Source organism: Lutjanus erythropterus, chromosome 12 (assembly GCF_056507025.1).
Source record: "Lutjanus erythropterus isolate fLutEry1 chromosome 12, fLutEry1.hap2, whole genome shotgun sequence".
In the NCBI taxonomy this organism is placed as follows: domain Eukaryota; kingdom Metazoa; phylum Chordata; class Actinopteri; order Lutjaniformes; family Lutjanidae; genus Lutjanus; species Lutjanus erythropterus.
In genome coordinates this window covers 21014254-21040760 of record NC_139328.1, presented here as the reverse complement: position 1 = coordinate 21040760, position 26507 = coordinate 21014254, and the positions used below count along the sequence as shown (strand labels likewise).

At 37.6% G+C, this 26507-nt stretch overlaps 1 protein-coding gene across 1 annotated transcript; it reads right to left on the bottom strand.

Annotated features, from left to right (window-relative positions):
- Positions 1-4136: 4136 nt before the first annotated feature.
- mrc1b (mannose receptor, C type 1b) lies at positions 4137-26507 on the bottom strand. The gene is made up of 31 exons (XM_084731421.1): positions 26350-26507; positions 25551-25907; positions 24457-24627; positions 24085-24240; positions 22609-22719; positions 21075-21212; positions 20801-20977; positions 20047-20201; positions 18406-18519; positions 17733-17848; positions 17472-17620; positions 17177-17376; positions 16387-16502; positions 16030-16102; positions 15747-15900; positions 14646-14684; positions 14325-14488; positions 14176-14237; positions 13779-13879; positions 13000-13142; positions 12314-12419; positions 12010-12134; positions 11284-11328; positions 11048-11150; positions 10538-10770; positions 10236-10401; positions 8553-8717; positions 8352-8468; positions 7374-7529; positions 5268-5297; positions 4137-4779 (listed from the first exon to the last, which is right to left on the bottom strand). The coding sequence occupies exons 1-31, from the start codon at positions 26450-26452 to the stop codon at positions 4523-4525; spliced, it is 4302 nt and encodes a 1433-aa protein (XP_084587547.1). The 5' UTR covers positions 26453-26507; the 3' UTR covers positions 4137-4522.

Here is a 26507-nt window from a genome sequence, read left to right as displayed (position 1 = left end):
ATACTGATACCAATGGAGTTCTTCATTCAATACCTTTTTTAGGAAGGTTCTTTTTAATGAAGAACGCTTGCAGTGTTTGGCTTCGAGCTAAACCATACAAACAGTCATTTTTTTTTCTAGATCTGGGTGTTGAATACAGGTATAATTTGACAGGAGAAGTTTTGATACTACTTGCTACTGGGTTATTTTAATCGACACCTTAAATGTATTGAGAACCAGTACCCAGCCGTAGTCTTGAGACCTGTCTCAAGGCCACTCACTGAAGGTCTTTGAAGGTGACCGCGATATTACTTGGTCTTGTCTCGGTCTCAAACAAAGAGGACTCTGGAATTTATGTTAAGACCAGTCAATGCCACAAATGCAGGAATATAATTAAATTGTCTGTGCATTGTCTGATTATTTGTCAACATCATTACTGTGATCAGACTTAAAAGTTCATGCTTCAAATGCAGTCAATAACTTGACTCATTTCTAATTTCTCACCCTGCCTTGGTCTTGGTATTGACTTGATCTCGGTTTAGGTGGTCTTGACTGCAACAGTGGGCTGTGTTGAATCAGGTTAACGTTTCATTAAGCTCAGCTAAGGGAGGACATGATCTAAAACTGATTAAAGCACCGATTTGAAGTTGACATATTAACTTGAGCACTGTATTACTGATGAGTAAGAGATGATCATTTTTGTATAGTGTGATTTACTGTATAGCTTGTGTTTTGTTATCAGAGATGACAGGAAAAACCATGACTTAGCCAGATAAATGAATGTTGTGACCACGATACAAAAAGTGGAAGTGGCCTCTTGGAGTCTGTGTGAAATGTTGGGTGTGAACAACCAACAACCAACTGTCAACAAATGAGCTGTGAAATGATGCATGCCTTAGTACGGAAAACAGTTGGGAAACATCGAAAGTGTGGTCTGTTAAAGAAGGAAGCCAGGCAGACAGTTGAACATGTGGCCTGTGTCAGCACAATATGTCCAAAGCATGTCCTCTTAATGCCCTCTGTCTTGGGGTTGAGGTTAGGCTCAGACATAGACACAAACGTTAAAGCAAAGGGCTTTTACTGTGCATTTGAACAGTATCTGAAGCGTGTGAATATGGAGGGATGTGCTGACTACACAGAAAAACTTTTACGATCAAAAATCGTAATGTTATCGTAAACTTCTGTGGTGTGTGATTTTTTTACTCCAAGTTCAATTTGTGTACTTTTAAATACTTAATTACTTGATGCCAATTAATCACAACTTCAAGGGAGGAGACAGAGACAGCAGGGAGGGAGGGGAAGCGTGTGTGAAGTGCCGACTGACAAAACACATTTTTGATGATAAATCCTGATGTTGATGTACAGTTCTGTGATTAAAAGATCTGTCTCAGTGACAGACGCTTGTCTCTTATATGAAACGTCTGTCACTTACTATTAAAGAAATAATCTATTATTAATAATAATAATACTAAAGAAATAAATAGATGCATATAAGTAGCGACCTTTTCCTAAAATACTGCTGTTCTATGGTGTTGGAATTTCAAATCTGAAGCCTGCATTGCGCTGCATTTCAGTGTGTTTTGGCCTTTAAGTGTTTACTTGTACAGTTTCTGCACTGACATTCTGACTTCCGTCATTTCATTTCATGTTACACATGAAATTAGAGGCAATGTTTCAGCACTGATATTGTACCTCATTTCATGGTAAGTTGGTAGGATGGTAAGTTTTGACAGCATTTTTTATTTTATTATTATAAGCAGTGAGTGTTTACATTTTGACTGAAAGTTTTCCTACAGCCTGAAAACAGAGCCAAAAGGAGGTGCAGAAGTCTAGTTTTCTCTCAGACCACTTGATTTACAGTATACTGGAAGGCTAAGGAATTGTTGCTCAGTGATACCAAAAAAATGTTGTCCTTCGCAGCTTTAACCTGTATGAGAGAGTGTAAGAATGAGCTTTGATTGACTGATTTTCGATTAGTTATTTGATTATATAGAGTGTTATGCAATGATTGACAGCTGACCTCTGCTTGCGACTGAGTCAGCCGGTTGTTTGAGCCGGAAGTTGATAGTATGGCTCTAACACTGTTGCATGACATCACCAGTGGAAAATGGCAGCACTTGTATCTGGGATTTTTTTGGCTATACAGTGGGAGGAAGTGGAGAAGTGTCATCCATCTTTATTTACAGTCATTTGTCTCAAACTCTCTCTTCAAGAGAGACAGAACCAACAGCAAAAATATAGGGGAAACATTTAATACTCAAAACACTGAAGGATAGTGCTTTGAAATGCAGAGTCAGAGCTCATTGAGGTAAGGGAATGCTGGACTATAGCACTTTTGTATTTTTGTAACCCTAGTGTTAATGTTTTGTGAAAGCACTAATAGTCATATCTAATATTTTTGCAATGTTGATGTCAAGGTTTGACTTATTGATTTGATTTTGATTTTGTCAGTATCCCCAGCGATAATAGAACAAACTTATTTTAGAGCTGACTGTTTGTGAGTAATCTACTGCATGTAGAAAAAGATGTTAATGCCCTCTAATCAGAGTTGGTTGGCCCACCTCTACCAGCCCTGCGCTTTAGTGTGAGTCTGTGAAACAGCACTAATTTTCAAATAAATGCTGATCCAGACTCATCAGTCATGGAAATTTATATTATTTCTTGCCAACCCTGTACTGTGGCTGTAAAACCACCAGAGTATCAAGTATGAGAGTCCCCCAGAGACACACACACCAGAGAGCCTCCCCTCAGGGACCAGTATTTCAAAACCTTTAACCTGGATCTGAATTATCCTGATTTTATAATCACTGTTCCTGCTATCCTAGATAAAACTGATATTGTAGGTTTTGTCTGGGTTTTTCAAAGAAGTTTCAGATGGGATCATTCTGACCCGCATATCACAAGATAAGGATTACAGAATCTAGATTTGAAGTCTTTGGATAGGTCTCCATCTGTTGGTCAAAGTAACATGGCATCAACACAGACATGAATGGCAAATCAGTTTGTCTGTTTCTGTCTGGTTGTAGCATTGGTAGGTCAGGCTGCAAATGATCACTATTTCAATCATAGTGAGGAATCTTGCGTCGTTCAGCAATATTATGACGCATGATACAGGCAAGAATTATATTGCAAGCTTGCTGTGGGTTTACACATAAATTGTTCAAGTGTCTTTTTAGCACCACATTTTTTAAACAGCTTTTTGGGCTTTTATACCTTTATTTTAGACAGGACAGCTTAAGTGAAGACAGGAAAGGGGGACAGAGAGTGGGGGAATGACATGCAGTCAGGCAGGTGTTGAACCCATGGCCATAACCTTGGTACATGGGGTGAATGCTCTAACAACTGAGCTACCAGGCAACCTTCAACAACACATTTAAACATTCACTTGTTCTTCCATTTCTTCCAAGAATGATGAAGGTGCGATGTGTCCTACATGTCTCTATATCCACCTTGAATCCATGCTGAATCCACCTTTTCAGTGGGATCTAGATAATCCTGATTTTTAGCATCAACTCTATCCTAATCCTAATACCCAAAAGCAACACCTGATCTGGACTCCAGGTAGGATTGGGTTACCAAATCCATATCCAGATTTTGTAGGATAAAGATCACATGTACTGGTTTTGAAATATCCAATTTTGAGATTTAATCCTGTTCGGACAATTCTGAGCCTCCAGGTGACCCTCAACACGTGTAACAGAAACTTTTTCAAGAAGGGACACCAATGTGTTTCTGGTGACTGTCACAGCTACAGCTCTTCATTTTCTGTTTTCACAAAAAGAAGTAGCCAGCAACTAGATGCCACTTTTTGGCATTTTTCAATTCAATTTTGCAATTTTTTTTTCAAACCTTTATTTATTCAGGGTAGGTACACTGAGAGGGATGCTCTGTTTTGCAGGAACACCCTGATAACATTCACACCTGGAAGCTGCCCAGTACAGCCACAGTCTTATCTGACGGCTACTGAGCAGCTCCACTGGAGCAGTTGCTCAAGGGCACCTCAGTGGTGGTAATGAGGCAGGGGCAAGTGCTGCATTCCACTTCCCCACCCAAATGTATCCTTCCGGTCGGGGGATTAAACCGCCGACCTTCCAGTCACAAGCTCGCTTCTCTAACCTTTGGGCCACCACTGCAATGGGTGGAGTTAGACTCAGACCTGGGGTGCAGTTACACTTTAATGTTCATTTAACTGAGACAGGCAGTGAGATTTTTTTTTACACATTTCAAGAGTACAAGCAATGAACAGCAACTAATGAGCATAAGCATAATGTGTAACAATTATGTACATTCAATCATAGATAAAAAGAAAAAAATCAAATATCAGTCATTCCCATTGAGACATCCTAGAGCCTAAATTGTTCTGTTCCATGAGGTCAACACACGGCAACTCCATTGAAACTCACACTTAGTGACATATTGTTAAATAACTGAATATATACTGTATATAGTAAAAAAACAAAGCAAAAACACAAATGAAGCATCAAAGTGTAATACATCATTCTGGGATCCAGTACAGTACAGTGTCCCACTAGATTCTTCTACTTTACAGAGTTATAATTGGCTCAGGGTCAGTAAGGTTTTCAACCTCTGCATTCTCTATCAGTTTATTGGTATCGACCACGTCAGGCTGGGATCGTTCACTGTCGAAGTAGAGTGGATTGTCAAATGTGGGTAGGGGACGAGGAGACCTCTTGTAGAAAAAGAATCCAATGCCCATCAGCGTAGAAACGACAGCAATGATCAGCACAACTACCAAACTGGTGTGGACACGTTTGCGAGGATCCCCTCCTCCATGAGGCTCTACACAAAATTCAGCAAGCAGATGCTGATCAGTTAAAACAATTCAAAACAAAATTCGATATTAAATGTAAGTGACTGCATACTATTAATTCTGTTTCTCTAAATAGTTTTATGTAGCCATCAATACTGCATTACCTTTAGCATTTTTTTCAGATATTATTATTAAATTGTTTTAGACTCTTGAGTTTTGAAATAAACTGTTGGTTGCAATCGAAAATAATAAATAATTAATAATAATAATTATTAAATATTACATTTATTAACTTTCACGTCAACAAGTTTACTCAACAATTTTGAGATACAAATTATGGTGATTTCTAAAACTCAAGTTTATCTAAAGAAAAAAATTAAATTATATCAACAAAACATTAGTTGGTAAAACTTTTTCAGAACTTGAGAGTTCTCAAAAATCTATTGAAGTAAGTTACCTTGAAATTTAGAGTTATCTCAACTTTTTCGTTTTTATAGTGCAGAAATGTTTAACTTACCAGTTTTTGTTTCTGGATCCACAGGCATCACTGTTGGGGAAAATATTCAGATAATTACTGTCTTTTAAGGAATATAAATGTGCAAGTTTATCAGGTCCACCTCCACTCCTGCATCCAAGTCTAAGCTCCCCTGGACGGAAGCCTCTGACCCTTTCACACCCCAATCTACCTTTGAAATTATGGTAATTCTTTTCAGTTGTGCACACATAAAATAATATGTAAAATAGTCAAGATACAGAAGATTGTCTGTGGCTGGATGTTGATGGAGGATGTCCCTTATTGTTGTAAAGAAACAACCCACTACAGTTGTATTTCAGCTCTTTACTGCATCTCTGTGACTTGTTAGTAGGGGTGCAACAGATCCATTTGCACTGTGTTGTATTGAAACTGGCAATATCTGTTGTCTTAACTTCTACACAGCTCATCTCTGCTCACCGGTGCAAATCTGTCTGCTTGACTGTGACACAGTGTGTCTGTGCTGATTGGCTATTACTCCTGACATGTAACCAGTCAGATGCTGTGGGCAGGACATTGAACCTGACTTGAATGTTAGAGTGAATGGGTGTCTGTTTCTCTGTGTCAGCCCTGCAATGAACTGGCAACTTGTCCAGGGTGTATCCTGCCTCTCACCCAATGTCAGCAGGGATAGGCTTCAGACCCCCGCAAACCTTCAAGAATAAGCATTTACAGACAATGAATGAATCATTATCATTATTTTAACATTATATTACTATGGTGATGACTACAGACATATAAATCAAAACCATTAACATTTTTTAAACAGTTTAACTGTAGTCCCACCTTTTTAAATACTTTTTGCTGATCCAAAAAAAGAGACAATCTGTGACTCAAAACTGCAATCCAAACAGTGAATTTGGTGATCTATTGCCCCCCTACTTGTTAGTGATAGCAGCATTAACTAGAAGCATTTAAGGACTGTAAATTGAGATCAGCATACTCTCTTTGTGACTGTGTGAATACTAAACAACTGTTGCAGTGACCATGCTAGCTGTGTGTTCGCAGTTATACAGGACAAGCTAGCTGGACAACCCAGTTAGCTTAAGGTTTATTACTGAAGAAAGTTTTTACAAGGGTTGACAATGTCATATCCTTTTTTTTGGAGTGTAAAGGGAGAATTCACTTGACCAAATTATCATGTGACATGGGATTTTGAGAGAAAAAGTATTTCTCAAAATTTTCAACACTCACACAATATTCAGTTAATATGTTAACATGGAATATATTAAAAGAAAGAACAGAACTTTTAGTTTCAGACACAAAAAACATTTTCTTCTAGTTTCATTCATTCTTTTTTTTTTTTAAAGACAAAACTGAGTAAACAGTACTTTTGTGAAAGAGATTTTTAAGCTGAAATTTGACTTAACATTTTTACTTTTTTTTTTTATTATTACTTTATATTATTATATTCATGTGTGACATCACTGTCACCAGTGTGGCTAATGTTAGCTGTGTCTGTCCCCTGCCCCCACCCTAAACACTCTGAGAGATCCCAGGGGCTGCGATGTAAGCAGCCTCGCTGTGTCCTGGCTGCTGTGGAGTTCCAGGGACTGCGGTGTGAGCAGCCTTTCTCAATGCCCGGGTGGCTGAGCTCTCTGTCTTGCGATTTGCAGCTGAGTTCTCTTCTTCGAGTGACAAATTTTAGTCAGAAGATCTGTCACAGCATCCCCAACCGCATGACAGTGAAAACAGCAATTGACGGAATATTTCTTCAATTGTGGGGAGGAGGTGTGTCTTAAATGACACCAATGAGCTAGCTGGTCCTTAATTTCTGGAAAGACACATTTTTGTGTTTCTTGACATTTTGAACACCACAAGATAAGCGCCATCTAGTTCCATTATGTTCCAGAGAGGGCAGACACATTTATGGCCAATATCTCCAAAACTTTGTTACTCACACCAAAACAGCAACAACATAGATGAACAGAACTACAGGTAAGGGGATAATATCTGTTTTTGAGTTTGGGGTTACTGTCCCTTAAGGTCTTGGCTCCATCTTACTCCAGAGGCTTCCTGAACAAACTACATTTGTGTGAAGGGCTCATTTAAAGACGATATAATTAAACTACACGGATATGATCATGTTACCTTTGGGAGTTTCACAGATGTATCCTCGGTCGTGCCATCTGCGACCTGTCTTCCAAGTCCCATCTGAGGAGCTGATCTCTCCATAGTCATACTCCGGCTCATCTGCAACCCAGTTGGTGTAGTCCAGGACTGTTTTGTCCAACCACTGCCATGTCCCTAAGGCCAAACAAAAACTCAGTGCATTACTATTTTCATTTTAGTCTACCAAATAACTGTTGGATATCATATGTAGCTTTAATTTACCCTATCTGCTATAGTAACAATGCCAAGATGTGTATGAAAAGTAAACAAACAAACACAAAATAAAACAATAAGCTCTCGTTTCCAAATAAAAATAAAATAAAGTGGGCAATTATTCTATCAAGATTTGTAAAAAAAAAAGAAAAAAGAAAAAAGAAAAGACTTTTTAATAAAGATTGGAATACACTGAAACGAAAACATGAATTTAGGGAGCGTATTCATTTTGTTTGCATTGATTCTGCCCACTAATGAAGTAAGTAGACAGGACCACCTATCAAAGTCAGCATCAGTGTGCTCACAAAGGGTCTTAAAACTGAATTTAAATAGATCAGAAATGTGTCTTGTAATGGTCACGCCTAAGTATTTGAAGGAACTCGATATAACCCTAAAAGGGAGATGTGAATATGAGACTCCCTGGCCTTTGGTATTTATCGGATATAGCTCGCTCGACATAATATTTGGTATTGACTTGAGTGGATTTGTTATGTACAACAATAAGTCATCAGCATACAATGAGACTCTGTGCTCCCCCTCCCCTCTATAGACCCCATCATAGCCCTCCAAGGAGCGCAGAGCAATCGCTAAGGGCTCAATAGCCAGAGCAGACCCAAAACCTTTTTTTTTAGCCAGGTTTTAAACATATTAGGCATTTTAATATGGGGGGAAAACTCCACAGGGAACCTTTAAGTACAGATTTTCCTTGAAAATACTTTTTCATGCAGGGGCAAAGAGTCCTACCTTTATGAGTTTTATAGAGGCCAATCCAGAAAGAGCTGACACTATCTTGAAATATTTCCACATTGCTTTTAATGAATTGTTGCTCATCAGGATCTTGAATGCTGGCCAGGGTTCCACCTGCACAACAAACATAGTCAAAGGTAAGAATTACAAACACATTTAACTAGGTGTTCAGTTTTCTCTGAACAGAGCATGCCTTACCATGCCTTGCACAGCTGCTAGCTGCAGATGGCCATTCAATTTCATCTGTGATAAACACATAACAATGATCCTTGAATGGCAGCCAGGTGTAACTCTGGTGATACTCCTCATTTGTCTCCTCAGGGCAAACTCCTGGGTAGATGGTTGACTCTGTTGGTGGCACATCTGTGAGTGACAGAGACAGAGATGAGGATTTCTCAATTGCTGATTTAATTTTTGATACGTATAAATAAGTAGGGGTTAGTCTTTTAACTCAATGCTAATACATAACTGGACGTCCCATTGATGTGTTAAGGGAAGTTATTATCACTTTCATGGTAATATTATCCTAACTAACTGATCCATTTTTCTTCACATAAAACAAAATTTCTGCTCATACTTTCAGGCAAATATTTCCTCTGGTCTGTGGGAACAAACTAATAGTTGATGACTTCACAACTATGTACTCAGCAATCTCAACCTCAAAACTCAGACTTCACAGTTTCAAACTTCAGTTTCATATGTTAATTATATTAATTTAAAGGCTCTTTGTTTTGTGTGCAGTTTTCAGGGACTGTATGCTGAATTGAGTAGACAAGTTTTGGGCTGTAGACTACAGACATTTTCATTATGGCTTCCAGCTATTAGTCAGCATGAACTGCAATCCTGGTAAACAGTACTCAGCCAAAAAGGAATAATGAGCCATCTCTCTCTTTTAGATGAGTTGAAAGTTTTGTTTTAATTACTTTAAACATTCCAGAAATTGACAATTTTTTCCTGGGTAGAGTGCTGAAAAGCCAATCTATCAGCCAGTCAGCTTAATGCAGATCAGTGCATGTGTTGCTCAGTAAATATAAAGAAATACTAAATTAGGTTTGAGATAATTAACAAACATTAACACTATTACATAGTTTGTCCACCAGGGAGCACTGACAAATTGTTTTTTTTTGTGCGTGTGTATTACTTGGTCACAATTCTTAAAAAAAAAAAAAAAATCGAAGGGATTAGTATGATTATTGTTTGTGTGTGTGTGTGTGTGTGTGTGTGTGTGTGTGTGTGCTTATGTTATCACTAGCCAATATATCATTATGAGATTATTTAAAAGGAAAAGGCCCAAGGATTACATTACAACCACAGCAGTCATTTTGCAGCTGCCAGTTGAGGCAATCTACTGGACCTTACAATCTTCTAATTAGTGATTGTCCTTTATAATACAGGGACAAATTAGGGTTTAGTCAGGACGATATCACAGCAATGTGATTGAAGCCATCTAACACATATTACATACACTGTGTGTGCCAAACTGCAGTACCTCTACATAGCAGAAAAATCACTTGCGATTGCAATTTTAGAAATCTTAATTCCAACTCCTGTTGGACAAGTAAATCATCTGTGATCCAAAGCCAAAGCTCATTATTTACGTAAAATGATTCATTTAGAACACAAAATAAAAAGCCCTGTTCTGGCTGTTGACAGTTGTCAGTAAATATTTGTTTGCAATTTCTGTCTGTTTGCCACTTCGCATATATGCAGACAGAGAAAAGACACTGACATTAGGGAATCGACTCGTGGCTGTGCTTCAGCTGTGTGGGACTCAGACAACAGGCGAACAAGTCATGAGTCGTGCAGCTTAAAAATAATGTCAAAGCAAGCTCAAATCGTACAATGAATACCCAGCTTGGCTTTACTTGCAAATAATTGTACCTGTGCTCTGCATGCAAACGCTGTTCATGGTCCGATTGCAGTAGTCAGTCCTCCATTTTCCATCCACATCCAAGTACACACAAGGTTTGTCTCTGCTTGGTTCACCTTCAGCCCAGCTGGCAAAGTTCAGGTACCAGCCATCAACATACCTAAAATAACCACCAGTCTGAAAGCAAGGGTGAATCAGATGCATTCATAATGAAAACACACAGTTTAATTTTTTAGGCATGTTTTTCCTGGAACTAGCCCCTAAGAGTTTTTGTGCTACAGTACAGCCATTTTGGATAGTTGCAGCCCTGTACCTGCTGTTTGTTCAGCCCGATCCAAAGAGGAGTTTTGAGATTCATAGCCATCAGCTCGACATAGGCCTGTGTCCATTCATTTCGTAGGCTAGCCAGATTGGCTTTTTCACTTTCACAGTTTTTCTTGGCATTCTCCCAGGTTATGTTTTTAGTCACAACCTTGATGCTGTCATTTCCCAGCTGTACATAGATGTTAGGAATGGCTGTATCTTGTGAAGATTGACTATTTGGTTCTGTTGAGAGGAGATAAGAAATTAGTTTGTTTTTCATTATTACAGACATTGTTACTGTCACAGGAACTGCAGGTTAAATTTTTATGATTAAGCCCATTATTTGCAAAACTTGTTTCAAAGATCACTCTACTACATGCAGTGCACACTAATGTGTGGGGTGAATGGGGCTGTAATTGTAACTTAGGGCTTTAATATAAGACATATATTTTGTACTTAAACAAGATATTGCATCATTCATTTTTAAGCTTTAGACAATTTCTAAAAGAGAAAAATGTACCAAGGTTTCGATGACAGATAAATCCGTAGGTGTTATTGCAGGACTTGACCAACCATTTACCGGCGCCAATGGTAGGACTGCTGGTCATCACAACACAGTCTTCCTGGTGAAGGTCAAAATATTTCAAGTATGACATCACAGTTTGAGACAACTGCATACTGGTTTAAACTGGCTTTATAGCAAAAACTAAACAGGAAGAAGGTATTAAACTTTAAAATCAGTGTTGGAAATGTTACCTCATTCCATCTTTGGTAAAAGGTCCCTGGGCGACGGCGAGTTTTCTGAAGAGCAGAAGACATCATCATCATTGACATAATTAAATAAAGTAAAAGGCTAGAGGCCATAGGGAATTTTTCTCAGAAAAGTGCTTTAGGGGGCTGGGCAGTGCTGGGATGAAGCACTTATGTAGTGAGAGAAAAAAAAGCTGCCTATAGTTTTTGTCTCTATGACAGCAGTGGCTTGACAATTTCTAACTATTCACTATTTAACAAACGTGTGCGTGGGAGCTGAGTTCTGCCCTCGATCAAACAAACCGAGAATAAAGAATAGAGAAGCTGTAGCACTATGGCCTGACCATGAATGGTACATAAATGACAGCAAAATGTAGTAGCAAACTCTCAGCATGTTTTTTTCTTTTCTTTAATTTTTTGTTAAACAGTAGCACAGAGTCATCATTATCTGTATCTGTTCAGCCAGCAAAATGATCTGTCTCTGTATCTGTATTCGGATAGAAAAACAGACATTGGCATGGTTTATACCTGAAGTGATGTGAAATTGGGCAAATGTTGTATTTTATAACCTAATATTCATTAACAATGCAATTGTTGTGCTTTCAAAGCATGATGTTGAGTTAATGTTGGCAGTGCAGCAAGATGAAAAGTTCAACCAGTGGACAGCAGCAAAAACAGGATTTGCATTTAATTTCTACACATTGCATATAAACATATATTGTGTTTACTTACAGAAAAGCCCCAGTTGGTGTATCGCCTTGATTTTCCATCAGTCCAGTAAAACCCATCTTTTTTTAAACCATTTAAACCAATCCACAGGTCTCCTGCTACTTCAACCATTTTGGTGATCAAAAATGCTGAAAATTTCAAAGACAGAAATGAATAATTTTCATCATTTTGCAAGTTAGATTTAAATTAATTTGACAAAACATTGTAACTCAAGATATTTTTGTTGTTGTCTACATGAATGAACTTTCACAGTCTTTGATTTGATTATGATCATTATATAAAAAAATGTAAAAACAGTCCAACAAACCTTGCACACGCCTTGTTGGAATCGAGACTAAATTGCCTCCGATGGTGATGCAATGTCTCCTTGCATCTTCCCAGGTAATCATGCGGTTAGTAATCATATTGTAACACTACAGATGAGAAATTAAATGGTGATTTTTCACCCTCAAACAAACATCAGCTTTCTTTAATTAAATTTTGATGCCATTTTGATTTGATGTTAAAAACATATGTGTGCTTATTTTCCACCAGACTCTGTATTTATTAACTCCATCTTCCTTGTGCCCTTTAATTCAGTCTTCTAACTTGACAGCACTGTGAGTGGAATTTTGTAAATATTGCTTAAAAGCTATTTATAATACCATATTTTTGTTGATTGATGTGTGCTGTTCCATATTTGAAAGATCTATTTGTGATTTTTTTGTGATTTTATTTACTTTTGCTTTATAAATTATTTATTATTAAGGTACCAATACCAACACCAGTAGTTGCAACACCTGCGTAAAATAGACAAGGTCATAACTTAGAACAGGACATCACAGTTTGTCCCAGAGGTTCTTTGAGGCCCACTGTACTTAACAAATAATTGTTGATCAGACCAGTCCCATGTGACACACAGATTTGTTATTAAAAAAAGAGAAATAGAAGGTTTTGCACTGAACCTTTAAACAGATGCTCTTTCAGGTTTGAAAGGTAACAGTGAATTCTGACCTTTGATTCAAATTTGCTCCACTTGAGTGGGCAGCCACCTTTAGGAGGAACTGTGGGTGGCACAGTGGTATTGACAGGTGGTGAGCCTCCTCTTTTACAAATGAACTGGTGCTCTTGGCCACAGTTAAGAGTTTGCCAGTAACCTGTAAGTGAGGCAGAGGTGCGATGAGAAATGTTCCAGCAGCAGCAGTTTACTTTTTTGTATTGTTTTAAATTCAGAGCCAAGTAATAATCTTATCCAGAACATATGGAAGTGAGAAAAAATATTCTTGTGATCATTTTTCAGTAAGATCCAATCTAAATTGTTTTCTTTGCTGTGTTTATGATGAAAAAGGGGGTATCTCTGTCGTTTTGTTTGTTGTTGTAATACCAATTTTAACCAGAAGAGGCTGATGTGCCCCACTAACCTCGGTTCTACATAGGATCAAAAGTGTCCATGTTTTCTTCCAGATGAGTTTCAAACTCTCCATGCACTCGAAACAGAAGGTACATACATGTACATTAGCAAGTTTTTATGTAACGTTCCATTTGTGTCTTTTGACTAGAAATCTATTTCAATGTTTATGCAAGACTAATGCCTAAAAATACCTAAAATACCTTTAACCCTTTGGTGAAACCCTTTTTCACCTGTTTTTAAATCATAAACAGAGGAGAGAAAACACTTTAGATTGAGCTGAGAAAATGGATCACCAGATTTTTTCTCTCACTTGCCTCTCAGGGTTTCCGTAAGAATATCTTTTCCAGGGTTTATACTTTGTTAAATTAGTCAGATCACTCACCCATATAATAAGTCATGCTAACACAGTTGTGATCAAAGCCCTCTGTATTTGGTTGATTTTCATCCCATTGTTGTAGCCCCACTGGAGTACCATCCATCCACCTTAAAACACACACAGATTAGTTGAATTATACTGTGTTATTATGTAAACACTAATCTGACATTTGACCTTTTAATAGATACATAGTAATCAAACAGAAGACAAATAAAATATAGGAGTGATAATAAATATAGCCTGACAAGGTAAAAAAAAAAATGTAGAAACCGCTCAACAACCTAATAGATAAATAGCACGACAGGTAAGAGAGGGAAAGTACATATTTTTGATTTGGGCATGAACTGTCCCTTTAAAAATGATAATCAGTGGAGTTTTTTTTGAGTAATTCATTGATACTCACCAAAATGACCCATCCAGATCCACTGATAAACCTATATAATAGGACCCATAGGATCTGGAAATCTGTGAAGAGACAAATATACACTCTAAATGCCTACTTTTCTAGTTAGTAACCCGTCTGAATTGAAACATAAATGTGAAAATACCCACCTGTTTCCATAAGAAGACATTTTCATCTTTACTGGTGATGGACACCAAGTCACCATGTCTCTGCTGACAGTAATGACGAGCGTCCTCATTGGACATTGAGCTTCTTTTAATGTAATACTGGTTCCCTCTCCATACAAGCCAACCATCTGAAGTGGTGTTATAGTCTGCAAAGGTTTTAGAAAAATATTGACAATTTATTTTCAACTTTCTTTCTGTTATAGTAAATCTTTTGCAGCTTGTATTCTGATCATGTGTGTAATGAAAGCTATGCTCACATTTCACTTGTGTGTGTCTGAGTGTGATTATCCAGTGACAACTTACCAACTGCAGTATTATTTGGAGGTGGATTTGGAGTCACTCCTGTAAAGCCACAAACAATTGTCAGTTTTTGCAGAAAGAAAGCAAATGAATCTACCATTCTCTCCGCTGGGTACTCTATTTTGAGCCTGGGAGATAATGTAAATCAGAAGAGGGAGCAATAGGTGGCTTATTTTACTTGATTGTCCTGATTTAATTAATTTTTGAATTTACTGTCTGCAGGTTTCTTACAGCCTTTCATTGTATAAATGAAACAGAAATGGACTTTATTGCTCCCATCTTTCATATAGTTAAGTACCTGATCTGGTTTTGATGAATATAAAAGAAATTATAATAATAATAATAATTTGTAACTCGTAATCATTAAAGGCACACTGACTCTTTGCAGCATGGGAGAAGGCAAGTACTCTGACGGTTAAAAATTATTTCTCTTTAGTAGAAACGAAACACCATATTTCCTCAAATAAAAACTGGTAGTCAAATAAAAGCCAGTTCCCAAATACAGGTCAGAGAAAAAACAAGAGTGGATAAACTCCCCTCCATCACTTTAATAAATTAAACAATACAGTCAGGATACTTTCAGCACCTCGTTCTGGATTATTATTATTATTATCTTTAAGGTTTAATTCTGATTTCAGTCACTGCGGGTGTATGTGTCTTAATGTTTGGGCCAAACTGTATCATGTAGTAATATACATGCGTCACAAGATGGCAGTAACTACATTTCAAGAGCTGTATGGGTTTCTTGCAAGTCAAGGAGTTCCTGCGAATGTTTCACAAGAAAAGCCAGAAATGAAAGGTTTCTGTCCACTGAAATGCTAGAGGGCTTTTAATTTGAAACAGACAGAAAGTGTTGAGTTTGTATTAACAGCTTAATGCAATAACTTCAACAGGGCAAACAGGAGCAGATCAAGACGAGGCTTTCTACTGAAATATGACCAATTATAATTATGAAACAGAGGAAATTAGAAATACAGGCCTGTCTCAAATACAAGCCTGCTTCAAACAAAAGCCTGTGAGCGTCTGAGGTTGAGGAAAATGAAGGGGCTAGTCTCTATTTGAGGAAATACGACAAGTATTCAGGACACATTTTTCCAATTGTACCTGCACGGATCTGGCAAAGCCAGTCATTGTAACTCTCACAGTTGACATCGTTCCAAGACCCAGATTCATCCCAGTGATACATCCTGAATTCAGTACAAGATTCATCATTATTATGATTGTTTGGCTCTCCTTCCTGCCAGTGCTGGAAATTTAGCTGCAAACATAAAGAAACAATGAAAGATATATTATATTATATACATATAGTATTAGAAAAGAAATGAATCAAGATAGAATAGTTTGGGTTATCAAATTAGTTGTAAAAAGTACAGCACAGTTAACTAACCGGAGATCCATCACTCCATTGATAACCAGTGCTCGTGTCAGGAGCACGAAGTCCAATCCAGGCTTTTCCACGTCTACAGTACACAAACATTATACAATTGATTCATTTAAACAGCATTTTCCCATCAGAAAAGGCTATTTTACAGCAAGGTAAAGCAGTGAAAATATTCTGTATATAGCTTACACTTAAACTGATATTGATATTTTTTGCTGCTGATCCTGTCCACAGTAGTTCATTGCTTAGCTTCCTTCACCACTGCTCCTGCTGTTTCTCCACTGTAATCTACTGTAGGTGACCCCCCTTCAAAAAAATCCCAACCGTCCCTTTAAGTTAAAATTGCTTTTAATCAGCTCGTACCGTGTTCCATATAGCTCTGCAGTACTGTGTATACTGAGTAGGTCTCCTCCAATGGCCCTGCAGTAATCCCTGGCTTCAAACCAGGTCTTCTCATTTGAGCGAGGACCTGTAAAAAACTTTAACAGAAGACAAGAAGTGAAGGTCTGATTATAGTAAACCAGACATATACATCACAAGACGAGATTATTTGGGGGAAAAAAAAAAACGTATTGGTTTATGTATTTATTTAGCCCATACTTGTATATTATTGATTATATATAGTGACAGAACAACTTGCAGCCTGGAAAACGCAAGTATAATTTAAGTCCTGCACCGGGTTGGGTACCCATGGATACTCGCTAGGTAACCCTCAAAAAAAGTTGTATAAGGGATAAAATTATATTTGTATACATTCATGTGCACGCTTAAGAAAGAATTAATCGCTGATGGGCAGCTGGTGGTAACAATAATATAATACAAACAGTACAATAATGTGTTTTTTTCCCTGGAGAAATCAGAAATGAAAATGATTGTGCAGTATATTTAGCCTAAATCTGCTAATAAGTATCAAGTATAATCAGCCACCAGAATTTTCCTGTAATAGCCTATGACAACCTTTTACCCCATATCCTACCAAAAATATTATACTGAAAAAAAATACTCAGTTCAGCATCAGTAGTTTAGCTGGTCATGTTGAATATGTGAGTGTGATTGCTGCAGGACACCGGGCTGCTTGAGTGCCTTTTGTTGTGTTGGTATTAAAAGATAATGTGTTTTAAATGTGTTAAGCAGAGGTTAAGCTATGGTTTACCTTACTGCAGTAGTTTCTTGTTCCCACTCGATTCCAGCCTTCCGCACACTTGGGAGGAGACTGAGTTGGTGGTGGAACAGTGATAACCGCTCCCTCTGCCAGGTGTTTACAGATGTATTTTGACTGGTTGGTGCATGGCAGCAGATCCCAGAGTCCGGCCAAAGTTCCAGTGGTCATTGCAACACAGCCCTGTTCATGACCTTGAGTGGTTGAAGGGAAAAATACTCAAATGTAAATTGTGGAGCTGCTGTTTCTGCCCCTTAATTTAAAGATGGATTTGTATCTTTCTCAATACCTGGCATCCCAGTGTTCCAGTGAGTAAATCTCACTGCGTTGCCCTTGGTCCACACAAATTCATCAATGTTTTTCTGATTTGACAGACCCAGCCAGAAGTATTTCTCTGGTCTCAAACCCACCAAACTCACAAGGAAGGCATTATCCACTCTGGAAAAAAAATTACAGTTTTTGTCTAATTGAATTATGTGAAATATACTGTATAGTACATGCACACACACACGTGTTGAAGTGTTGACATGAAAAAATGAAATGTCTTTACCCATTTGAAACATCAGCTAAGTAAGAGTCAGAGGCCTCGCAGTCAGCTTTGGCTTCATCAAAAGTCTTTGTCTCTGTGCCTATGAAGTAGCAGTAGGAACCATGCCTTTTCCACCCCTGTAAGAAACAGAACACTGACTAGAATTCAGGAGTTATGATTTTTTTTTTCAATGTCCTGTAAATTCATGTAAAATTAGACTAAAGCACCTATCCCAGATATACTGAAAGTAAATTGAAATCTGTTCTTGAACCATTTAAAGTACATGCATGGTTTTGGTCTCTTTTGAAAGGTATCACTCCACAACACGGAAGGTTTCTATTTCTTCCTGAATATTTTTAGCAAACAAATGGCTACAGATAACACAAATAGACCACATCATTTAGCATTACCTAGTCACAAAGTTAAAATTTGAAAACAACACCATAGAAAATGAATATTTACACAGTTTTTCTGCGGGTATGTCTAGGTGTAGGTGTTTTTATACTGTATAAAAACAAGACCACTTGGAAACCTCAAAAACCTCTTAAGAGCAGGAACAGAGCAGACAGAAATGTATATTTGGTTTCTGTTTTATATTTTTATATTTTAATTTTAATCATATACCCTGATTATCTAGATGTTTATGAAGGCTAGATACTTTATTAATAGATTACATCACGCAAACTTCACTCACTGCTTTACAGCCGATATCCAGATCTATTTCATCTCCGGTGCTTTCAGTGGCACTCTGCTTCATACAGATAAAGCCATGTCTCTCATCACACAAGCGATCCGCCCAGTTCCCATTCTGCAAGAGAGAAGCTCTGTAAAACACTTGCATACATATTTGATTGATTGACAGCTTTTACTTATATTCATGATATTTTATCTTTTTCTTTTAAGCATATTGATAGGAATAATAGAAAAATACAATAAAAGGACCACTGATTTGTCCACTGTATTCACCGTATGGTTGTTGGACTTACCTTCCATTCATTTGTTTTTTTTTACTACCGGTATATAATAATGACCCAAATCTGTGCATATTTTACAAGTCATTACAACCTGTTGGCTGGGATTGTCTGATGGACCATTATCCTGAAACCCCATAAACAAAAGACCGCTGCTGTGAAGGCCTGTTGGTCTGAAAATCCACTCTCTCCCTGCAGTTGTTTTTACCTTAAAGGGACAGTTCACCCCAAAATAAAAAATACTAGGGGTGTAACGATTTGCTCATGCATCAGACTTACTACTACAGTGTAAGATACAAGTGCATCGGTTCAGACGGCCTTTATCAGTAAAAAGCTGAACATGAATCAGAAACAACAACAATGCAGCACTAGCGTATCTATATATCTCATTAGGACATGCATATGTTTCATTTTTGGCATCAGGGAGCTGCCACTGTCTCTCCTCTACTTTTCCTCAAAACAGACCGTGCTGAAACCAGCGACAGAAGTGACATCATACCGCGTCACACCACCAAACACACACCAAGTGTGGAATAAGTTTGGGTTTTATAAGAAAGATGAGAAACACAGCAAATCATTTATGCAAAACATGTCTGACAGCCGAGTACAGAGACACAAGTCTGACCCACAGCGACATCATGTCACTGTGAGAGCAGGTAACACAGAGCATCATTGTTTCCCCACACTAATCAAAACCAGAGCACTCTTCATATGAAACAGCAGCGGATCATCTTACTGCAAAAATACTGATACAGTATTAAACAGTTTTAAAGTTTGTTCACAGATTCTCATTTAAGCTACAATATTTCATTTACACATGAGACTCATAATAAGATTTTGACACCACTGTAATAACTCCTTCTCTCTGTCTCTACTGTTACTACATTTATTAAAACTATCAGGATTTTTTGACAAGTAATAGCACTCTACAGTGTCGAATTGTATCGTGACAGAGCTGAATTGAAGGCCATTTAAAAATTTTAGATATATTGTATCATTGAATGTTTTGAGATATGAATCGAATTGGTCTCAGTGAGATACATGCTTTAAGCACCAAAAAATTTATTTGAAAAAACTCACCAGCACTATCTCTTTCATGATGTCATGATTGCTCAAAATAATCCACAGACCTTCACAGATCTTGCCGTTTCATATATAAACTACTTTCTTTCTGCAGTGAAACCTCTCCAGACCTACTGTAGAATCTGCTGGAACCTCTTTCTTTTCTTCAGAAGGAAACTGCTCACAACATGGTCTGTGAATTGATGCTTTGAGCATCACAAGCTGAGTGTCATTTAGTCCCATTAGCCTGAGTCTGCCACTGCACCATTTGTGCACCATCATATCCACTTTGTTCATCTTACCTCTCCTGTAATTAGAACACAGTCCTCTGCATCAGTGGAGACGGCAGGTTTCCCAGACTGCCAGCTGGTGAAGGTGACAGGAGAGTGGTCACTCCAGTCAAACAGCCCCTCGGTCCTTATGTCATTCAGTCCAATCCAAAGTTCATCAGTGGATGCTGCAGACGTGCACAGTGAAGAATGGACTCAAGTCAACCAGAGGCTAAAATTTCACACTCTTGTGAATCAACTCATGGACAACCGTAAATTATTAAATCTAGCAGCAAATATTTTACCATCATTCCTATACAATTACTCACGTATGCAGGCCCATGAGTAATTTGCAAACATGAATTAATCAATTAATATTTAATAGATCATTTTGAGATAATTCATATTTAGGATGCTTTAAACATTTTATCATATTTTTTCCATAGGGGCAGCTTGATGAATTTGGACATGAGGCATGCAGTGAACTGGAGGTAAGAAAAACAGCGCAAGTAACTGTATTTGACAATGAATTATGTCCTTATACATCTTACTGCCTTTCTTAGACTTACAGTCAGCTCAAAACCAATTTGTTACATTTATTTATTTTAAGTCCTGAATATGTGGATGTGTTCTCGCTTCTTGTTGAGATTCCTCGAGTTCTTTGGATTGTCAAGTTAAAAACAAAAGACAAAAGATGATTATGTTTTAAAATCAGCAAAAAACATCCAGCATCGTGTCATTTGTTTGAGAAGGATGGACTGTCTTTATGTCTATTGTCTGCACTTACCATATCCCAGTTGAGAGATGACAAAACTTTGGTCCTCCACGTTGCGGATGCTGACTAGGTCTCCTCCCTCTTTGCGGCACTCTCTCTGAGCGTCAGACCACGTTTGAACAGAACGCTGAAGGTGAAAGCAGTGGCCGTTGTAGGGAATCCAAGGGTTTGAACAAAATCCTTGCTCAACTGACGATGAAAACAACAAAGGATTTAGTGACTCATGGCTAACATGCAATGAATGTGTCAGTCAAAGAGTGAAATAGAGTGGAATATTTTCCTGTACTTTGTGGATGAGTTGGTGGAGCCCCATCTTTGTAGCAGATGTAGCCCAGTTTCTTCGTGCAGGATGAAGTTTGCCAAGTGTGCTCCCCAGCAGAGTCAAGATATGCACAGTTGTGTCCCGGATTAGGAAGTGGATTTCCTAAAACAAGATAATGACTTGAGGTTCCTTCTTACAATGAGTTTCATATCAGTTATAGAACATTTAAAGGTGAACTATCTGAGACCTTGAGTGTTCAAAATAATATTGCTGTCCAGAGAGCAAGTTCGAGCCATAGATGGTATGTTAGGGGAGAAATTTGTAATATAACTGTAATGTATCATAAAATGAATATGATATACCATCAGAGCTTAAGGAAACATGCTGAAAGTTGAAATTCTCACTTCTCTTATAACGTCACTATGGCTAAGGTGTCCTTTAAAATTGCTATTCAGGGCTGGGATGACTGTTTTTGTTTGCCTGTTTCAAGTTAATTAGAATCCAAATCAATGTTGAATGTTTGTCAAATTACTTATTGTTTGTTCATGAGTTGTAAGAAGTCATTAATGATGTTTATGACGCTTAAATTGAGCAATATGTTAATGAAGTCTGGAGTTGGAGTTTAGTGACTGCCTGTCTCACTGCCTGCCAGAGTGTGTATTTTCAGAGCAGTGGGTTTTTGTTTTCAGGATAACGGGCTAAACTTTAAATTGACAGACAACTGACAGTCATAAACAGCTGATCAACTTACAGTGTAGGACTGGTCGCTTGTTATTGTCAAATTACAGTGTTGCGCTCTTGTGTCCATGCAGTGTCTGCCTGAGCTTCAGGAGAGATGAGTCGTTTTAACCATAGATTGTATATCAAATAGGGATTCAACCTATTTAATATAGTGTTAATGGCCCCAACTCGCTATTTGGACTGCAGTAGTAATTTTTTGTTGTTCCTTCATTGAAATAAAATCAAAAAACACTTGCATTTTCAAAAATAAATAAAATACTACATTTATCCTACCATTTCCCCCCAGAGAAATTGGCTAAGGCAGCCTTATTTTCTTCATTAGTTCATCAAATCATTAGCTATCACAGGGTTTGATGTTTTATCTAATCCTTTACAATACAAACAATTAAACTGGACTCAGTGGGAACTTGATAGAACAGATAAAAGTTAGAATTGCACAGAAAATGATTGTCAGGGTGAAAGAATATTCCTTGTTTAAAAAAATGTAAACCTGCATTAGCTGATTTTGGCCACTTGGGGTCAGTGTCAACAACCTGTAAATACAACACTGACATATTGCAATAGAACTACATAATTTATATAACACACATGTTTGTGTGTCTCGAGAGATTAGAGTGAACCAAAACAGTAATTCTGCAGACAGTCGAACCAAAACAATGAGCTCATAGACACTAGAACACTGCAAAGAGCTGAGGGGAGCTACAGAGTCAGGTGATGATTGTCTGTTCATCAGGATGAACAACCTCTGTCACATACAGGTAGTCATGTGATCCATTGTTATTACAAAGACTTTGATTATTAACCCTTTAAGACCTACCTGCCATCCATCTCAGGTAGCGGAAGGGCTTTGCATCCGTCCACTGCCAGCCATGTTCTGGGTCCAGGACCAGCCCGATCCAAAGTTTGTTTTTCCCTGATCCCAGTAGTGCTGTGTTTTTTTGTGTGTGTGTGGTTGAGAGGGATAAAAAAGAAAAAGGATAGAGTAAAGAAATTGTTCCTCTTTTCCACATTGTTCCTCTTTTGCATTGCTTAAGAACAAAGTCAAGACAAAAATCAGTCAAATGAGGACAGAGAAATAAACCCAATGCATAAAAACAAAAGGGTAGCAATATACTGTGAAGAGAACTCTCACAAGATTACTCAGGTTCCTAATTATGATCAAGCTTCAAAATCTTTTGATGAGACTTTAAGATTTGCTGCCAAAGTGCAGAAGGTTCATATCACTTCTGAGCAAAATGGATTGCTTAATCTTTCAAGTGTCACAATGATCCTTGGACTCACTATTTAGGGAAACAGTCAGTTGATCTTAAGGTTCTGGAGCTCTTTTTCCTTAAATAACTGGTATCTTAAAGGTTAAGGACACTGATCAGTCCTTAAGTTGACTGGAATGGCTACACAAAGTTACTGGGTGTCATTTCCTGTTTATTTTACTTATTTACTTATTTATTTTACAAATCATGTTCCTGTTGACCAGTTGAATAAAGAATAATGATCTTTAGACTGTTTTTAACATATTTCTTATTCTTTAGAAAATGAATGCATTAAACAGCAGTTTAAATAGCATTTATCAAAATATGATGCATATATGATCATATATTTAAAATTAGTATAATAATACTGTAAAATATGCTCAGAAACTTTCAGTCCAACTGCCTTCACAAGATTTTTGAGTTTTAAATCAAACTCTTATGTTTTGAAATAAACTAAAATAATAATAATAAATTTTGCAGACCTATAATCTTTTATTTCAGATAATTTGCTTTTCTTCTTTAGATAATATTGAAACTTTGAATTTTAGAAAGCTCCCAGAAGTTGTTCACAATGAGCTATGAACCAGATTTGCTTGAATTTAGGTGCTTGAAATTTAAATGGTTGCCACTGAAAATTAAATTATGGACCATTATTACCACTCACCACAGCCATTCACTTTCACTTCATTGAGTTTACTTAACAATTTTTGAAATTCATTTTTTGCGGGGTTTCTAAAAATTCAAAGATTCAAGTTATCTAAAGAAGAAATTCAAGAGAAAACTTAAAAAAAAAAGCCTTGAAATTTTGGGTTCTCTCAACTTTTTTTGTTTTGCAGTGAATGTGATGATAGTTTAAGACTCTTTTGAATTAACATTATTGTCATTTTATCAGAAAAAAAAGTTGTAGTATTTTTAATCTAGTCTTTGATTTAAACTTTTAATCACAGAAAACATTTTTAACTGTGTGATGAGGATATGGCTCCGTGGTGGGTCAGTTTATAACTGTTTCAGTACCATCAAACATCCAACAGGGGGCGACTTACCTGAGAGAAAAGCCTGCTCGTTGGGATCGCTGACACTGAGTAGGGACGCACTCTGCTGTTTGCAGCTGATGTCAGCCTGAGCCCACGTCAGAGCTGACTGTGTGTTGAGCTGGTAATACGCTCCAGTTATAAGGTTTTTTGCCCAGTGGTCTGTGGCTGTGCATCAAACAGAAACATGGAAAATTAATACTCATTCAAACATTTTAATTTATCACCTTGACCTAAAATTTTGCTCTCATACTGCATGCTTTGTACTGTTGACTAAACCAGTGGTGGTCTCTAATCAGTACTACAACTCGTAACAGAATCTAATGTTTGCCTTCTGAAACCAAATGAATCTGCCTGAAGTGTTTTCAAAAATGCAGAACTCACACGTAGTTGGGCAGTATCCCCACTGTTCATGTTCGAACTTTGTTCCAATCGCACACCAAGCACGCTTCGCTGAGGAGTCGAACGTAGTGCAGTCTCCAAACCAGCGGTCTTTGTACTGGAAGGGAAACATGCAGGGCTTACCAAACGCGTTTCCTTCAATGGTGTAAAGTTCTGAAAGGGAACAAAGAAGTTTATCAAGTTAAATCGTCTAACATTGAATTGACACAAATAAATTACAATGCAAAGATTTTTTTTTTTTTTTTCACAATTTTTTAAGGCAGGCCAAAGTCATTTGTGTGTTTTATCTTTTCTTGATTTACTCCAAGCACAACCATAATCTAGTGAGTATGAACTTGCTGCATCATTCTAAGAGGTCATACCTTACCTGGTACCCAGAATTATTAGATGATTGATAGATCCCAGTTAAAATCAAGAGCAGTCAATTAACAACCTGTCCATCAGACTGTAGCCAGACAGAGTTCGATGGTAATTGATTCCGAGATTATGTAATCAGATTACAAAATATAAGAAGAGATAAATAACTATAATCAGCCTAGATTATATCTGAAAAAAGTGTAATTAGATTATAGTTGCATTGTCAAGGATGACATATTTGATTATGGCTTTAAAATACTGAAATTAAAAAATAAAACATAATATAATAAAAAGCTTTTTCATGATTACCATTGCTCTATTAACTCATGAAAGTGCATCTGATTTGCAGGGTTTCAGTGTTCCACTTGCAAAATGCAATATTCTGACATCTTTTAAGAAAAAAAAAGAAGTGTACTTTTGGAGCAAATTTTGGTAGACGTCTATTTTTTTGGGATAAGATAAAACATTTTCAATGTCTGATTTAAAAGTAATCCAAAAGAGTTCGACTGATTACATTTTCTAAACCAAAGGATTTTGCACCCAGTTCTGAAAGTTGCCATGTAATTTTGTTACATTTCAAAGTAATCTGACCTGACCCTGGATGTGAGTCACTTCAAAGTGCTTTTGACACAGTAAAGTTGATTTGCTTATGTATTGTACTCTTCAGCCTGAGGTTTCCAGTGCTTATTTCCTGTAAAGCACAGGTTTTCATACTGTACCTCTGTATGTTCTCGAGCAAGCACCGCTGGCTGTCCCTGTGATTGTGAGCTCATTATTGGGCCCGACGGTTCTGGAGAGAGCGATTGCCTCATCAGATCTTACTTCGACGTAGAGCTGTTGGCCTTTTAGGGCCAGCAGTGTTTCATTCTTGCACTCCCACTTTTGGAGCTCGCTCCTGTCGTCACAGTCGTAGAGGTTCACTTCACTGCCCACAGTTTTTCCCTGTGCTCCCAGGCACTTTTTGGTGGTGGTAACATAAAGGCGATCGCCGGTCGTCCAACGGATGTCAAGGCAGCGTGTAGTTTTTTTCACCAAACAAAAACCAGTGGCCTTGTTAATGAGTGAGAATGGGGCATCTGCAGAGAGATGTAGAAAAAATCTGTTAAAATGATGATGCACAAAATGAAATATTTGCACATGCTCATAGGTTTTTCTGGAGTGCAATTTGTTCATCCCAAATTTAAAACAATTTCTCATAAAGTTTGAGGTAGAACTGTTCAGTGGCAGGTGAGAAAAAGACTTCATTTCAGGCCCTGTATTGACATATCAACTTATAATCAGAATCACAATTTACAAAATACTCTTAACCAACTTAAGTAGTGGTTTTGACTACTTAATACTAGTTCCTGTAGTGAAATGAATGAAACATTAAGCCAACACAACAAATAAACAAACAAATGTATAAGAATTGCTGATCTTCCCATCAATACCAAGACACTGACAGATCACAAACCTCCCTGGAACAAAGACCTTAAATACAGAATATGCCACATAATAAAGCTTGAGTGCATACTGTACCGTTTGTTGTTGAACATTGGGATGATGGGATGAGGAGCACAAAGACTGCTAGAGTTATCCTTGGGGTCAGCATTCTTCTGATAAGTCTCAGAGCAGCAGACATTGTCCATGCATTGCAAGCAAAGGACTTATGAGCATGAACATGAAAAGGAAGGAAT